Source organism: Myotis brandtii, unplaced genomic scaffold, assembly GCF_000412655.1.
Source record: "Myotis brandtii unplaced genomic scaffold, ASM41265v1 scaffold1203, whole genome shotgun sequence".
Taxonomy (NCBI): Eukaryota; Metazoa; Chordata; class Mammalia; order Chiroptera; family Vespertilionidae; genus Myotis; species Myotis brandtii.
In genome coordinates, this window is record NW_005354183.1 from 89,362 (window position 1) to 107,260 (window position 17,899).

Genomic DNA, 17,899 nt, shown 5'->3' on the forward strand with positions numbered 1-17,899 from the left:
CCACCCCAGGCAAGCCCCCCCCCACCCCAGTGTCTGTGTCCATTGGTTATGCTAATATGCATGCATACAAGTCCTTTGGTTGCTCTCTAACTGCCTCCCACACACACACACACACACACACACACACACACCTCCCCTGCCATTTGTCTCAGGATATATTTTTGATCATCAAATTATGTGATCATTATATCCCACATATGAATGAGATCATGTGATATTTATCTTTCTCTGACTGGCTTCTTTCGCTTAGCATAATGCTCTCCAGTTCCATCCATGCTGTTGCCCTCTTTTTTATAGTGGAGTAATCTTCTATTGTGTAGATGTACCACACAGAAAGAATTTTTTTTTACTCCCAGCCAGCTTTCCTTCCCAGGGTACTCATACAAGACTGCCTGCACCCCCTGTAGTTATGTCACAGAGAAGACCCATTCCCACCGGGGCATCCTTACCTAGCCACATGGAAGTTATGACCACCCTCAGAAGACCGGACACCAACATGTTCAAGTTCTCCCACTTGGTGGAAGATATCTTCTTTTTCTTCTTCAGTGTTCGGGCTCTGCAAGGTGAGGTGACTGACAGATGGAGAGAAGAAATGCTGAGCTGTGTGCTGCTGCTGCCCCAGAACAGGAAACAGGGTTTCTGGTGCAGACGTTGCTGTGGGTCACGTCAAACTTTCTATGTACTGGCTGAGAGCCTCACCCAACCCACACTTCCTTTTGCATTAACCAACTCTTTTTAAATTTTATTTTTCAATTACCCTTATGTCCAATATTATTTTTTTTTACAGTGGTACCTTGACCTACAAGTTTAATTTGTTCCGTGACGGAGCTTGTAACTCAAATTACTCGTATATCAAATCGATTTTGAACAAGTGAGACACGTGATGCTGGGCTGATGTGGCGTTCACTGTGACGTTTGCTGCGCCAACTAGCGGTGGAGTATCTGAAGCTGGCTTGTAACCCGAATTTTAGCTCACAACTCAAGCTGGCTCATACCACGAAAAACTCGTTAGTCGGGACACTCATAAGTCAAGGCCCCCCTGTATTTCAGGTGTATAGTATAATGGTTAGACAATCATATACATTACAAAGTGTTCTCTCCGATATTTTCAGTACCAACCTGATACCATACCTAGTTATTACAATATTTTTTACTATATTCTTTATGCTGTACTTTACATCCTAATGACTATTTTATAACTATCAATTTGTACTTCTTAATACCTTTTCTTTTTTTTTTCACCCAGGTCTGCAACCACCCTCCTCTCTGGCACATTCCTAGGTTGCAGGTTTGATCCAAGTTGGGGTCCCTACGAAGGCAACTGGTTGATGTTTCTCTCTTACATCTATGTTTCAATATCTATCTATCTATCTATCTATCTATCTATCTATCTATCTATCTTCCTATCTATCTCTCCCTTTCTCTCAAATCAATAAAAACATATCCCGGGATGAGCATTTAAATTTTGTTTTAAATATTGAGATCAAAATAGTTAAATGGGTATTTTCTACCATCTCCTTACCCCCTCCCCCACCCCCATCCCCCCCAAAAAAGAATTTTTACAATTATATACTAAGTAGAGTGCCTGTGCAGAAGTTCAGGAATCTAGCACAGAAGTTACACTATGTGAGAAGTACATTCTGAGAACAAAAATATCTGAGATTGGTAGCATGTTAAAGGGTAAGAGGACCGACTTTATTTTTCACTAGTCACGCCTTCCCCTGTGCAGCATGGTGCAGTGCCAATAGAAATCTTCTGGGCCTTTGATTTTTCCCGTAGGGGAAAGTGAGGGTATGTGAGTGAGCCCTGGCTCTCCCAACTTAACCAGAAGCTGCCAAAGAGACTCGCCTCATTCTTGCCCCATCCATATACTGAGGTGAGCTGCCCAGCTGGGAAGTGGGAAGCACCTGGAACAGCATCCAGGGCTCTCAGTGGGCATTAAAGGCAAACATATTCCATTAACTGCAGCACAGACAGATGACATTAGGAACCTGCCCACGAGATGTGGGGGACACCTTGCCTGCAGATTCCCACAACTGGTCCACGAGCACCCCCAGTGCTCAGTGCCTCACCCAAACACCATTCCACTTAGTGGCCAGCTACCAGTGCACACAGGAGGCCAACAAGAGTCAGCCTCTACAGATGGCTAGTTTGTGGGCTCAGAAATGGTCCCACTCTGCGGGACTGGGTGAAACCACACAAATTTGAGCAGTCAGCACCACCCGAGGGAAAGCAAACAATAGGGAAGCTGTCAACACACACTCTGGTTTTGCAGGATGAAAAAAAAAGCCATAATGTTTGTAGTGAATTGTCCAGAAAAGGGAGGAAACCGATACTGCAGTGAAGGTTTAAAGTTTGAATGAGCCTAAGTATGTACTGACTCTGCATCTCTGACCAGAGGATTTCTTCTTTCATAAAACAATTCCCATGTATATGTGATAAAAACAGTTAAGTCCATAATAATTGTGCCCTCTCTCCCTCACTTCTAATTTGGTTTAGGAAGAATAAACCAATAAAACAAAAGCCATGCATCATGCATCCCCTCTCCCTGTCTTCCAGGAGATGTACTAATCAACAGGCACCTTGCTTTTACTGGACTGGAGCTCGTGGTTATAGTGAGGAAATAATGGAAGTCATTGAGGTGTTGGGCTACAATACTGGCCTTTCTTGTTCACATGTTATGTATCTGATTTAATGTGATGCATTTCCTTACAAGAAAAAACAATTAATTACTGACAACCATAACTCTCCCAAGAGCAATTATCTCACCATACCAGTCACCAATTCTTTAGGGAGAATATAAAAGATCTTGAAAATAACCTACCCAGGACCACAGGTGGGATAATTGGGAAATTAATGATTCATGCAACATTTTTCATTCCATTTATTTATCCATAACATTAAAAGAATTGACTTTTTTTAAAAAAAAGGTTGTGGTTAGTAAAGTTTATTCAGTCGAAACATGAAGATGAGGCAAGAATATTTGTCACAAGCTATCTGTAAATTATCCATTCATCTAATGCCTTTGTGCACTCCATTAATAATACTAAGGTAGCTAATAAATACTTATAAAAACGTTCCTATATAGCCCAAAAAGAAAGATTTGAATCATAATGGTAGCAAAAAAATTCAAGTCAAGGAATAGATTTAATTGTCTTAAAATAACAGAGTTTTATTGAGAAAGACATGCATAGGTAAAAAGAAACTATATTTCTTACATAATGAAATAATCAAATACACAAATTAAGAGTTTTGATCCTCACAAATCAATATATAAATTTAATTCTAACACAAAGCTTAAATTAAAAATATGAGTAAATACCAGAACTCACCTTTCTATCTTTAACAAACATCTACTGATTATCAACTATGTGGGAAAGTTAGTGCTGAGTACTGAGGCTATAGCAGTGAATAATATACAACACAATCTTTTAAATTCTATGAGAGTATAAATGTGAACAAATATGTACAGAATTTGGGAAAAGAGAATTGCTTTGTGTGTTTAATAAGAAGCTCACTTTCTAAAATCATGTCCTACCCTTATTTACTCAAACACAAATAGTACATACCATCACCGAGCTCTGAAAAAAAGTCACATTTTTTTTTAACAATAAAGTGGTCAGAACACATAGAAAAAAAACTGTCACATTTTGCCACAAATGTAGAAGAAAATTAATATAAATCTGTAGTTTACTAAAATTTCTCACAGAACTATCAAATAGCAAGTGTTGCAGGAGAAGGCTTGGTGAAATGGAAATGCTCAATTCAAGATATACAATTCAGTGAAAAATCATGATTCTAATTACACCAAAAATTGATGGAAATGTAACCTGACTGTTAGCAATATTATCTGCTTACATAATTATCAAGTTCACATTTTTTCTATTACACATATTTTCTATAATTGGCATGTAATAATTTTATTCAGAAAAAATAATAAATGCTGTTTTCAAAACACAATAATTAAAATACCAATCATAATAAACATTGTGATATTGATGCTAAGGGGATTTTTATAGGACAGGAGTTTGAATAGCAAATATAAAGTCATCTTTAAAGCCTAAGTTTCAAAATTAAACACTACTAACTCACTTCAAGAATCCATTAAGCAACAAACATCCAACCATATGTTCTAAACCTTTCTGGGTCATCATGAAACTGACCTCTTATTAAGTGTTTTTATACCAACACACTATTTTCCACTTGCAAATAAGCGCAATAAGACTGCTGTGCTTGCAGGTCTGTCCCAGGCAGAGGGGGCTGCCCCACTCGCAGGTTTGTGTACAGGATCCAGGTGCCTGGGAAGCAATGTGCACTCGCTGCACAGAAGTAGATGGCAGAGTCTCCAGGTTGGGTGGCTGCCATGTGCAAGGAGAAATGTTTGGCCGCCTTATTCAATAAAACAGTGAGTCCTCCAGCTTGGTTTTTGTCCTTATTTGAACGAATGTCTATAATGAACTGGGGACCTTTTCCAGGTTCTTGCTTATACCAAGGAAAGTAGTCAGAGCGACTGTCTGAATAAGAACAGTTGATAACAGCAGTGTTTCCCTCCTGGACATTCAGGATAGAAGGATGCTGATCCACTTTCTCTCCATGGCTGACCCCTATGCAGAAAGAAAGAGTCAGAGAAAGGAGAACAGTGACCAGATCATTAAACTTTATCATTTTCTTTTTATCCAGTAACTAAGGAATCCTGAATAAAGCCAGTGTTGCTTCTAAAGAATATCCACTAATATATTGTTTCCCATAAACCCTCAACTCACGGTCCAGCTGCAGCCACAAGAACATGAACAAAGCTCCAATGGACGTCTTCATCATTCTTCCTACTCAGGATCAATTGTGGACCTGCAATCAGAGCCAGGGGAGCTACTGCTGTTATCAAGTTACCCCTCCTTTCCTCTGACCATCATAGGGGTTTCTCACATTCTACCCAGCCAATAAGAAAAAGACTGTGCTTCTGCCAAAGCCTGTTCATTCAGAATCCACTAAAATGCACCCTCCACATGTTGTGCATCAGCAGAGGTGCACTGCCATCTTGTGGTTACCGTCACAACTACTGAACTTGCTGTTAAATATTCTCTTACCCTGTGCCTCTGAGGGACTCAAAACAGCAATTGGTCAAATAAATTAAGTCAGATCAGAGAATATGGAAGAATAAAGAGATCAAGGTTTGTAACTCTGCACACTACTGAGTCATTGTTAATATTTCGGAAAGAGTCAGATGCTGTTGGTATTTATTCTATGATGTCCTTGGTTTACATGTTTGAAATCTGGAAATGCAATGGTTCACTCTCTTAAGAAAAAAAAATATATAAAATCTTCCTCTTCAAGCTATCATACATAAACACAATGGAATACTACTCAGTCTTAAAAATGAATTAAATCTTACTTTTATGACAGTATGGATGGACCTAGAGTGTATAATGCTAAGTGAAATAAATCAGACAGAGAAAGACCAATACTATATGATTTCACTTACATGTAAAATATAAAGAACAAGAGAAACAAACAAAATAGAAACGGACCCATAGGTTCAGACAGACAGTTGTAGGCTAGGTGAAAAGGGTGAAGGGCTTAAGCAGTACAAAATAGTAGTTACAGATTAGTCACAAAGATGTAGATTACAGCATAGGGAATATAGTCAATAATATCGTGATAACTATGTATGGGACCAGGTGGGCCCTTGAAGCAGCACGAGGACGACTCTATCTTATCTAATATAAGACAAAAGGGTAATTAACCATACCTCAGCTATGCTTCCCATTGGCTAATCAGCGAGATATGCAAATTAACTGCCAACAAAGATGGCGGCCGGCAGCCACGCAGCTGAAGCAAGCAGAAGGTTTGCTTGCTCCAGTGATGGAGGAAGCCAAGGTTCCCCGCCTGCGGCAGCCCAGCTCTAAGCTCCGAAAGCAACAGCTCCAAAAGCAACAAAGTTTCAATTATAGAAGCTAAACAAACCCCAGATACCTGCTTTCAGCCAGCCGCGGCCTCAGAGCTGGGAGTGCCAGTTACAGCAACAGAGTTTCAATGATAGAAGATAAATAAATCCAAGAATAAAAAAAAAAAGAAAAAAAGGAGAGGCTGGGAGCTCCAGTCACAGGCCAGCCTGAAAACAGCCCTCAACCCCTCACCCAGACTGGCCAGGCACCCCAGTGGGAACCCCCACCCTGAAGAGGGTGTGGCCAGCCTGAAAACAGCCATCAGCCCCTCATCCAGGCTGGCCAGGCACCCCAGTGGGGACCCCCACCCTGAAGGGGGTGTGACCACACACTGACCACCAGGGGGCAGACGCTCAATGCAGAAGCTGCCCTCTGGTGGTCAGTGCGCTCCCACATGGGGGAGCTCTGCTCAGCCACAAGCCAGACTGATGGCAGACAGTACAGCGGTGGTGATGGGGGCCTCTCCTGCCTGCTCAGCAGCGCTAAGGATGTCTGACTGCAGCTTAGATCGGCTCCCCGTTGGCAAGTGGCCATCCCCCCGAGGGCTGCCGGGCTGCCAGAGGGATGTCTGATTGCCAGCTTAGGCCAAATCACCCTGGGGAGCAGGACTAAGCCAGCAGGTGGCCATCCCCCAAGGGATCCCAGACTGTGAGAGGGCACAGGCCGGGCTGAGGGACCCACCCCCTCGAGTGCACAAATTTTTGTGCACCGGGCCTCTAGTAAAGTATATAATTTTCTAAGCCCTTTACTATACTTCTGAAACTAATACAAAATAATATTGAATGTAATCTGTAATTGAAAATTTTTTAAAATATAATATCCCTTCCTTTTTTAGCTAAACCTGCCATCCTCATTTGTCTGTTATGAAGAAAAGCTCTTTCTAAAAGGAATATGTAAGGAAAAGATTAAAGTTTGAGGGAGAAGATCATTGGATATTTCAAATACCTTCTATCTCAAAGCCTGCTCCTCTAAGCTGATTTTGCCTGTGACCTTGCTATTCCCAGAGAACTGATAGTACCAAAGTGAATATTAGGAATCTTTCCTCAATTAAGATGGCTGTGATTAAAAGTAAAGGATTGAATCTCCATGACAAGGGAGCAGGGGATATCTTCCATGAGTTATTAATATTTCAACCATAGGAAACAATTTGACCCACAGGTTGGCTTGAATTGCAGTGAGAAATCTGACACACAGTAAGAAACCTATTCTAGGCCCTGGCTGGGTAGCTCAGTTGGTTAGAGCTTTACCCCAATACACCAAGATTGTGAGTCTGACCCCTGGGCAGGGCACATGCAAAAACCAACCAATGAATGCATAACAACAAATCAATGTTTCTCTCTATCTCTCAAATCAATAAATAAATTTTAAAAGAAATCTATTTTAATGCTGTGTATCTTATATTCCTCAAAGTATTTTAAAAAAGTACAGCTTCTGAGAAAATAAAACTACATGTAAGTTTATTCCTGGCATGGTTTAATTTTCTTATTAAGATGGATAACATGTCCTAAAATACAATTACTAACTCATATCCTTAGTAGAATTTTATCTAGAGTATAATCCAATTCTCCTGGCATGGATCCCGACTCTCTGGCCATCGCTGTCTCAGATTCCACACTCTATCATTTTTCTCACAAATCCCACTACACTGATCTTGCCCTAAGACATTGATAAAGTCCTTCAGTCCTGTGAGTTTCCAGAATTATCTTTCTCTGCCAAAAACCCTTTCTTACCCACTTTTACTTCTCGATTGCCTGTGTCTGGTAAGGAAATAGTACAAACAGGAACTGACCTAAATGGTCCCTGGGAAACCAAGACTACCTCACATCCAGAAGTGGGAGTTCCTTTCTGATTATTTGAACTCACTGTTCTTCTGGGATTACAAAGAATAAATCTTATCTTTTTTCCACCTCTCACACCCTTAAAGATTTAAAAACAGCTCTGGTAAAGAATATCAACTGAATATGTAAATATACATGTATCTGTAAAATGTGTGTTTTTAAGTATGTAAAACTTCTGGATTTTGAGGGTCTTTTATTCTCCATAAGAAAAAATTCCTCAAATCTTTCTCTGGGCACATTTCCTTCTTTTTGGAGACGTAAAGTCAGTATTTGTCCTTTTGATAGTTATGGCATACAGATCTGATGGTGATGGTGTAAATATGACCATTCATATGAAAACCAGTGTTTTATATGTTAACTATAGCACAGATATATCCAGGCCTTGGACAAAATTGTCAGCTCCATGATTAATCCATAAAATATTGTTTTACCCATCACCAAAATGTTGGCCTGAAAAACCTTTACCTGGCACCTTCATGGACTGCCGCCTACCTGAGTTTTCAAATTCCAACTATCATTTTTACTGACAATATGAGTTGTGTTCATTATACTAATATTCTGTCTTCAAAGAATGTCCACTTGGGGTAACAAATATATGAACTACTTCCAGGGAAGTCCTTAGAAATACATCTGTGTGTGTTGAGGATGACACCATCACCTTTGGCTTCCTCTTACAGAAGCCAGTGATTGATGGTCTGGCTACTGATACAGTAATAGTGGCTCAACTTTAGTCTCCTTTCCTGACCAATGTATCAAACATCTATCTATTTATATAAAAACCCTGGGTGTAACATCACGACCGAGGCTCGACCAACCAGAAGGAAGTCAGTCCTGCAGGGTTGTCTTGGCAATGGCTGTGCCCTCCCCTAGCTGTTTCCTGGAGCTGTTTCCAGTAAGGGCGAGGTTTGAGGCAGGAATGGCCCTCAGAGCATGGACCCACAGTCCTGGGTTGCTTTGCGGAGGACTGCACCCTCCCCGAGCTGTTTCTCGTGAGGTCTGAGGGAAGAACCCACCCCCAGAGCGCCAAGAGATCCCAGCAGCAGTCAGTCCTGGGTTGCTGAGGCGGAGGCCACAGCCTGGTAGAACTCTGGGTCTGGCCCAACAGGGGGCTTGGCCAGCCTTCAAACCAGACCTTGACAATAGGAAGGAGGGAGCCCCATTCCTCACAGAATCCACTGTTGGAGAGCTTGCTGTGGCCTGCCAGCCATGAACCCGTTCACCTTCACCCTGGACCCTGACGGGAGGGAGGAGGAAGCCCCATTCCTCACAGAATCGAAAGGTGGCCAGCTTGCTGTCAGGGGCCTGCCAGCTAGGAATCCTATTCACCTGCATATCTGTATAAAGTTTTAATACATTATATTAGAGGTCGTGGTGGTACTGTTTTACCCACAGCGTCTACAGGAATTGCTGCAAATTTACTTCTCACTGGAACCATCTTTCATTCCCAATATAAATTACCGATTCCATTAAATGAAACTTCAATTTCTAGACTCGATATAAACAGTGAAGTTTATTGAAAAGGTCCAACTTCTCATTGTTGATGAATGCACCATGGCATTCAGTCATGCTATAAACGCCAGAGACAGATTACTAAGAAAAATTATGAGTCTGAATGCTGTATTTGGTGGGAAAGTTCTCCTTCTTGGAGGGGATTTTATCTATTTTAATGCTGTGTGTCTTATATTCCACAAAGTACTAAAAAAGTACAGCTTCTGAGAAAATAAAACTACATGTAAGTTTATTCCTGGCATGGTTTAATTTTCTTATTAAGATGGATAACATGTCCTAAAATACAATTACTAACTCATATCCTTAGTAGAATTTTATCTAGAGTATAATCCAATTCTCCTGGCATGGATCCCGACTCTCTGGCCATCGCTGTCTCAGATTCCACACTCTATCATTTTTCTCACAAATCCCACTACACTGTTCTTGCCCTAAGACATTGATAAAGTCCTTCAGTCCTGTGAGTTTCCAGAATTATCTTTCTCTGCCAAAAACCCTTTCTTACCCACTTTTACTTCTCGATTGCCTGTGTCTGGTAAGGAAATAGTACAAACAGGAACTGACCCTAAATGGTCCCTGGGAAACCAAGACTACCTCACATCCAGAAGTGGGAGCTCCTTTCTGATTATTTGAACTCACTGTTCTTCTTGGATTACAAAGAATAAATCTGATCTCTCTTCCACCTCTCACACCCTTAAAGATTTAAAGGCAGAACTGGTAAAGAATATCAACTGAATATATAAATATATGTGTATCTGTAAAATGTGTGTTTTTAAGTATGTAAAACTTCTGGATTTTGAGGGTCTTTTATTCTCCATAAGATAAAATTTCTCAAATCTTTCTCTGGGCACATTTCCTTCTTTTTGGAGACGTAAAGTCAATATTTGTCCTTTTGATAGTTATGGCATACAGATCCGATGGTGATAGTGTGAACGTGACCATTCATATGAAAACCAATGTTTCATGTCTTAATTACAGCACAGATATATCCAGGCCTTGGACAAAATTATCAGCTCCATGATTAATCCATAGAATATTGTTTTACCCATCACCAAAATGTTGGCCTGAAAAACCTTTACCTGGCACCTTCATGGACTGCCGCCTACCTGAGTTTTCAAATTCCAACTATCATTTTTGCTGACAATATGTGAGTTATGTTCATTAAACTCATATTCTGCCTACAAAGAATGTCCACTTGGGATAACAAATTTATGAGCTACTTCCAGGAAAGTCCTTAGAAATACATCTGTGTGTGTTGAGGATGGCATCATCACCATTGGCTTCCTCTTACAGAAGCCAGTGAGTGATGGTCTGGTTAATGATACAGTAACAGTGGTTCAACTTTAGTCTCCTTTCCTGTCCAACGTGTCAAACGTTTACAATAATTGGAAATCTCTATTCCAGTAGCCAAATGATTGATCATGGCCTTTCCAGAACCAAACAGCAGAGATCTTAGTAGCTGGGCTTGCATTAGACAGTTCTTTTTTACTCAGAAATATGCTACTTCAAGAAGGAAGCAAGGGAAATATTGCTGAAGATAAAATGAGGAAGTCCAATTTCTTTCTATTCCCAGCTCATTTACTATCTAATTGTTTTCTATTGGCAGCTTAGATTTAGTTTCTGTTATAAAATCAGGTTGGACTAGCAGATATTTAAGGGCTCCTAAAATTCTGAAATTCCTTTCATGCTATTTAACAGAGAAATATTTATTGAAGACTGGTTGCGTGTAATGCAGAGGGTATGTGAGTGTTGAGAAATTGTACTGCATCATGGAACCCTAAGACGATTTTCACATTCACATGTAATCTAGTGGGTCTGAGGTTTCCCCTAACCAGCCCTGGTGCCTCTTCAGTGACAGAGACAAGATCCTCAGGGTAAGGTTCTCTTTGTGTTTCCATTTCTCCTATAAGATCAGTGATGGATCTAGATGTCCATAGTAAGATGGGACTTTAACACCAGGTGTAAAAATCTTCACAGACAGTGAGATTAAAGTGGCTTCATGGCTAATCAGGGGTAAACAGGATGTTCTTCTGGAAACTTATTTCTTCTATGTATAACTATAATATATCATATAGAACCTGTAGGGAAAAAATTTTTTTTAACCTCCACAACTAGGAGAACCTAGAGGAGGAGAATGAGCTTATTAATATGCAAAGCAAGAAACACTTTCTAAAACAACCTAATTGCATTATGCCATCTGCCACTTTTCCTTGCAAAGTTAATTTGTCTGTTCAAAATTCCCAGCCAGGCCTTATTAGATGTATCATGGTGAACATGTTCTCTCATTCAGTGGGTTGTCTTTTCATTTTGATGATGGTTTTCTTTGCTATGGAAAAACTTTTTAGCTTGATGTAGTCTCCTTTGTTTATTTTTCTTTTGTTTCCCTTGCTCGAGGAACTGTATCAGTAAAAAAAAATATGGCTGCAAGAAATGTCTGCAATTTTACTGCGTGTGTTTTCTTCTAGAATTTTTATGGTCTCACATCTGTCAAAATGACTATCATCAATAAACCTACAAATGACAAGTGTTGGCAATGATGTAGAGAAAGGGAACCATCATGCACTGTTGCTGGGAATGTAGATTGGTGCAGCCACTTTGGAAAACAGTATGGAGTTTCCTTAAAAATTTAAAAATGGAACTACATTATGACCCAGTGATTCCCCTTCTTGGAATATAACCGAAGAAACCCAAAACACTGACTTGCAAGAATATATGCACCCTATGTTCATTACAGTGCTATTTACAATAGCTAATATTTGGAAGTAGCCTAAGTGCCCATCAGTAAATGAGTGGATACAAAAGCTGTGGTACATATGTATATATAATGGAATATTGCTCAGCCATAAAGAAGGAAATCTTACCTTTGCAACAGTATAGATGGACCTAGAGAGTATTATGCTAAGTGAAATAAGATAGTCAGAGAAAGACAAATACCATATGATTTCACTTATATGTGGAATCTAGTGAACAAAATAAATAAAATAGAAGCAGACACATAGATACAGAAAACAGACAGCTATCAGAGGGGAGGGGGACTGGATGAAACAGGTGAAAGGATTAAGAAAAAAAACTCAGGGACACAGACAACAGTATGGTAATTACCAGAGGGATGAGGGTTGGGAGCAGGTGGAATATGGTAAATGGGGAGATAAACGGTGATGGAAGGAGACTAGTCTTTGGATGATAAGTGCGTAATGCAATGTGCAGATGATGTGTTGTAGAATTGTACACTTGAATCCTATATACTTTTATTGACCAATATAACCCAAATAAATTCAATTAAAAATAAAATAAAGAATGGAAAAGGTGCCATTAGGTAATGTTTTTAGTGGATCCAGTTTTCTGAAAAGCTTTAACTCTTCATGCAAATCAGTTCATGTAAGTATGAGTTTAATGTGTTTTGGGGTGTTTGTTGTTGTTGTTGCTCTATTCATTTATTAGCAAATATTAATGCAGCAAAGAGAGGACAGAAGCTCACAAACACTCTACACAGTTTCACGAGATGCACTGCAGGAAAAGAGAGGCTAAGGACAACAGTATCCTAGGGTCTTGGTAGACACATTCCTGGGGGAGATGGACCTTTGATGGGGGGGAGGGGGTAAAGGGGGAAGGAGAGGAGGGGGCCTCATTCATGGAGGAGGCATGCCTAACAGTGTCCCTTGAGTTGGGAGAAGCCCAATTGGTGGGCCCATGGGTGGTCTCATACCAGGTGGAGGAGTCATAATGCCTGGAGGAGGGAGCTGCCCAACCTGGTGCTACTGAGTTGGGGCTCCAGTAATGCTTGCAGTAGCCTCAACAGGGCAGCTGCAACAGTGCTTCATCCCTGTGGAGTTGTTACCTGTGGGAGGTTCCCCAAAACCCTCGGACAGGGCCTGCTAATCCCGTGGGAGCCTGCGGAATAGAAACACCACCTGGTACTCTTCTGCCAGCCCCCTGCTAACCCCAGGGCCTCTGCAGCTCCTGCAAGAGGTAGATGAGTGATCCCAGTATCTTTGGGGGCAGGTTCCTCCACAGTCATGGACATCAGGTTCTCCCGCGCAGCAACGCCTGACCTAAAACTCGCTTATCTTCTCACTCCAGCTGCTTCGCATTCTTTGGTTTGATCTTCTTGAACTTGTCACAATCACAGATGATCAAGTTCATGTGCTTATCAAAGACCTTAAAGGTGCTGATGAAGATGCGTCCGTCCTGCAGGTTGCAGTGCATGTGGTAGTCGAAGTGCTACAGCTACAGCATCTTGCTGCTCTTCCCCAACATCATAATTGCGGTTCCACCAAGTCCGACGTCCACAGTAAAGTGTCGGGATCCTTAAGACCTAAGGGAAGGCTACAGATAAAGTTATGAGGCAGGTTCTGCTATAGGCAATGCAAGCCGGGGCAGAAGCTTCCAACAGTGGGTGGAGACTTTTTTTTCTTCCCCCAGTCATTAGGGTCAGAGAAAAATTAAGAAAAAGTTACAGATTTTTCCAATGTACCTCCTCCCCGCACATACATATAGCATCCCCTATTATGAACTTCCCCACAAGAGTGGTATATTTCTAACAATTGATAAGCCTACATTGACGTATTATGATCACCCAAAGTTCATAGTGTAACATCATGGGGTTTACTCTTTGTGTTGTACCTTCTGTGGATTTACACAAATCCTATATAATAAAAGCCTAATATGCAAAGTGTCCCCTCAACATGGAATTCAACTGGGAGTTCAACTGGGGGCGCGCCCACTGGCAAACTGGGGGAAGGGAAGCCCCCGCCAGTAGCTGGCAGCCTCTACTTGTGTATGAATTTCGTGCACTGGGCCTCTAGTGTATTATAACATGTATGCATCATTATTGCATCACAGAGACTAATGTCACCAACCTACAAATTATCTGTGCTCTTCCTAGTCATCCTTCCAGCTTCCTTCAGCCCCTGGCAACCACTGGTCTTTTTACTGCCCCCATAGTTTTGCCTTTTCCAGAATGTCATGTGGTTGAAATCATATAGGACGTGGCCTTTTGCAGTTGGCTTCTTTATTTAGTAATATACATTTTACTTTTCCCTGTTTTTTCATGGCTTGATAGTTCATTTCTTTTTAGTATTTAATAATACTACGTTGTTTGGATGGACCACCATTCATTTACCCATTCACCTATTGATGGACATATTGGAGGCTGCCAAGTTTTGGAAACTTAGAATAAAGGGGCTAAAAACACTGATGGGCAAGTTTTTGTGTCGACATAACTTTTCAACTCCTTTGGGTAAAACCCAGGAACACCATTACTGGGTTGTATGGTAAGACTGTACTCAGTGTTGTAAGGAACTTCCAAAATGCTTTATTGAAGTGTCCATGTATACACTTTTTAAAAAATAATTCTTTATTGTTGAAAGGTTTGCATATGGCCTCTTTTTTCCCCATTGACCTCCTCCATCCAGCCACTGCCCCCTGCCTCAGGCCTTCAGCACCTTATTGTTTGTGTCCATGGTTTATGCATATATACATACAAGGTATTTGATTGATTACCTCCTATTCACCCTCCCCACCTTCCCTAAATGTATACACTTTCATTTTGTAGTCATTGACCAACGAAGTTTACTGCTCCCCTTCGCTGCATGTCAAAGCCCCGGATGGTGACAGCATGCACAGGCCCAACAGGTGGCCCTGACAGCTGCTTAGCTCAGACACTCCCTGCTGTGACCGTGAACCTGAGCCTGTGCGTGTTCTTGTCTTGTGTCCTGCTGCCCCATGTATCTCCTTTGCTCACACACATGTTCCATCCCATAAGTCGATGGAACTTTAAAAGCACCTGTACAGCCCTAACCGGTTTGGCTCAGTAGATAGAGCATCGACCTGTGGACTGAAGGGTCCCAGGTTTGATCCCGGTAACGGGCATGTACCTTGGTTGTGGGCACATCCCCAGTTAGGGGGTGTGCAGGAGGCAGCTGATCGATGTTTCTCTCACATCGATGTTTCTAATTCTCTATCCCTCTCTTCCTCTCTGTAAAAAAAAAAAAACACAAAAATCAATTAAAGCACCAGTACAAAATAAAATTAAGAATTTCAAGACAGTGATCAAGGAGCCTTAAACCAAGGGCTGGGTTCTTTCTGCTACCACATGGCTCACAGCTTCCAGCTTCACTGAAGTCTGCCCTTATATCTTCATGTTAATTTTCAGGGTCCCAGTCATTCCTATCTATTCCAGATGGTACAGTTTGAAATTCATTTTGCATTGAATTACTCCACATGCAAGTTTAAACTTCAGGTTTGGTGGCCAGAAGTCTTTATCACTGACTGTAACAGATAGGGGATATTTTAGGTTAATCCTGGAAGTGTTCTGCTCCCTTTCCCAAACTGTGAGTGCTGTTACAAAATCATGAGTAAAAATTTATTCAAAATGCAAGAAGGGTTATGTATTTTAATAAAACAAAATGAAAATTTCCATAAGATCTTCTATACAAGGAGCTGCTTAGAAATGCCCTAAATGGAACCCTTGTACACTGCTGCTGGGGATATAAATTGATGCAGCCTCTATAGAAAACATTATGGAGACTTCTCAAAGTATTTAGAACAGAGCTAACATAAGACCTAGCAATCCCTCTTCTGGGTAACTACCCGAAATTTTAAAAAATATTTATTCATAAACAGGCATGTACCCCTATGTTCACTTCAGCATTACTCACAATAGCCAAAACATGAAAACAACCTAAGTTCCTTTGATGGGTGATTGGATAAAGAATTTGTGGTAATCATGTACAGTGGAATGCTTTTGGACCATAGAAATGATGAAATACTGCCATATGAGACAACATACTTGGTAGATGGATGGTGAGAGTATCATTCTAAATGAGTTGAGTCAGTCGAAAATGGACAACAACCACATGACTTCACTCATGTGTAGGACATAAAACAGAAAACAACAAATAAAGCAAACCAAAATATAATAGACAACAGTATGGTGATTACCAGAGGGAAAGGGGGTTTGGGGAGGATGAAGAGGGTAAAGGAGTCAAATATATGATGATGAAGGAAGATTAGGCTTTGGAAGTTTAGAACACAATGCAATATACAGATGATACAAACCTACGGGGGACCAATGATGTGAACATGATTAAAAGTGAGTCTTACACAGGCAGGCAATACAACCTAAATTGCTAAAAAATGGCAGAAACATTTTTAAGGGCAGTTTCCCCCCCCCCCAATTTTATTGCTTAGGCTTTCTGGAAGCAGATATTTATTAAAGGTACCCTACCACCATGGCTGATATGCTGAAAATAAATAAATAAATATATATACATATATATGATCTATAATAATAAAAGTGTAGTATGCTAATTAGACCAGACAGCCAAATGACCTGCCGGACATCATTCCAGACATCCTTCCAGATGACTTTCCGGACGAAACCATGGTAGCAGGGGTGAGGCAGAGGCAGGTAGGGGCAATCAGGCAGGCAGACAGAGTGGTTAAGGATGATCAGGCAGGCAGGCAAGAAGTTAGGGGTGATCAGGCAGGCATGCAGAGTGGTTAGAGATGATCAGACAGTCAGGCCTGCAGTTAGGGGAGATCAGGCAGGCAGGCCGGCATTTAGGAGTGATCATGCAGGCAGGCGAGCACTTAGGAGTGAGCAGGCAGGCAGGAGAGCAGTTGGGGGTGAGCAGGAAGGCAGGCAGGCAGAGGTTGTTAGGGGCAATCAGACAGGCAGGCGAACGGTTAGTGGCAAGCAGTCCTGGATTGCAAGAGGGATGTCCAACTGCAGGGATTGGGTCTAAACCGGTAGTTGGACATCCCCAGAGGGGTCCTTGATTGTGAGAGGGTGCAGGCCAGGCTGCGGGACTTCCCCTGCCCCCTTGCACAAATTTTGTGCACCAGGACTCTAGTATATTATAAAATTGTACACCTGAAATTTATATAATGTGAATAACTAATGTCACCTTAATAAGTGTAATTTAATCACTGGCCAGCTGACTCTATTGGTTGGAGCGTCATCCCATACATGAAAAGGATGTAGGTTCGATCCCAGGTCAGAGTACATATGGGAGGCAACTGATTATGTTTCTCTCTCACATTGATGTTTCTCTCTCCTTTTCTCTCTTTCTGAGGATAAAAACGTGTCCTCAGATGAAGATTAAAAGAAATGACCCATATGGATACTTTTGTTAGTAATATACATAAACACATTGTACAAATTTATTGATCAAAAAAATTGATGCAATAGAGTGTTCAATAACAGGTTGCACAAATTATAACTGCTCATGTTATACCAGCTTCAAAAATTTATTAATGATTTGGGTTCAAACCAGTCACTTATCCACTACAACCCTCACTTTATCCATGTGTGAAATGAGAGTATTTATTTACAGTGTTATTCAGTACTGAAATAGATAATATATGTAATAATCTAGATTGAGTGATCATCATTCAATAAAATTATTTTTCTTATATTTAGTATTTCTGGGAGAATCTACACTAATAAAAGAGAAACATGGTAATTAGCGTACGACCGCTACCCTTCCCATTGGCTAATCAGGGAGATATGCAAATTAACTGACAGCCAAGATGGCGGCCGGCAGCCAGGCAGCTGATGCGAACAGGGAGGCTTGCTTCCTTCAGTGACAGAGGACTCCAACATTCCCC

At 41.0% G+C, this 17,899-nt stretch overlaps 1 protein-coding gene and 1 pseudogene across 1 annotated transcript in view; both read right to left on the reverse strand.

The window, feature by feature from the left end:
* Positions 1-4,836, reverse strand: part of LOC102246697 — a 5,211-nt gene extending 375 nt beyond the window's left edge. The window contains exons 1-3 of the mRNA XM_014532755.1: positions 4,764-4,836; positions 4,186-4,604; positions 450-613 (exon numbers count right to left, since the gene is read on the reverse strand). Of these exons, the coding sequence (XP_014388241.1) occupies positions 450-613; positions 4,186-4,604; positions 4,764-4,818 (638 nt within the window). The 5' untranslated portion in view covers positions 4,819-4,836. The remainder of the gene's footprint in view (positions 1-449; positions 614-4,185; positions 4,605-4,763) is intronic.
* Positions 4,837-12,810: 7,974 nt separating this feature from the next.
* LOC102247005 lies at positions 12,811-13,546 on the reverse strand (annotated as a pseudogene).
* Between the last annotated feature and the right edge of the window lie 4,353 nt (positions 13,547-17,899).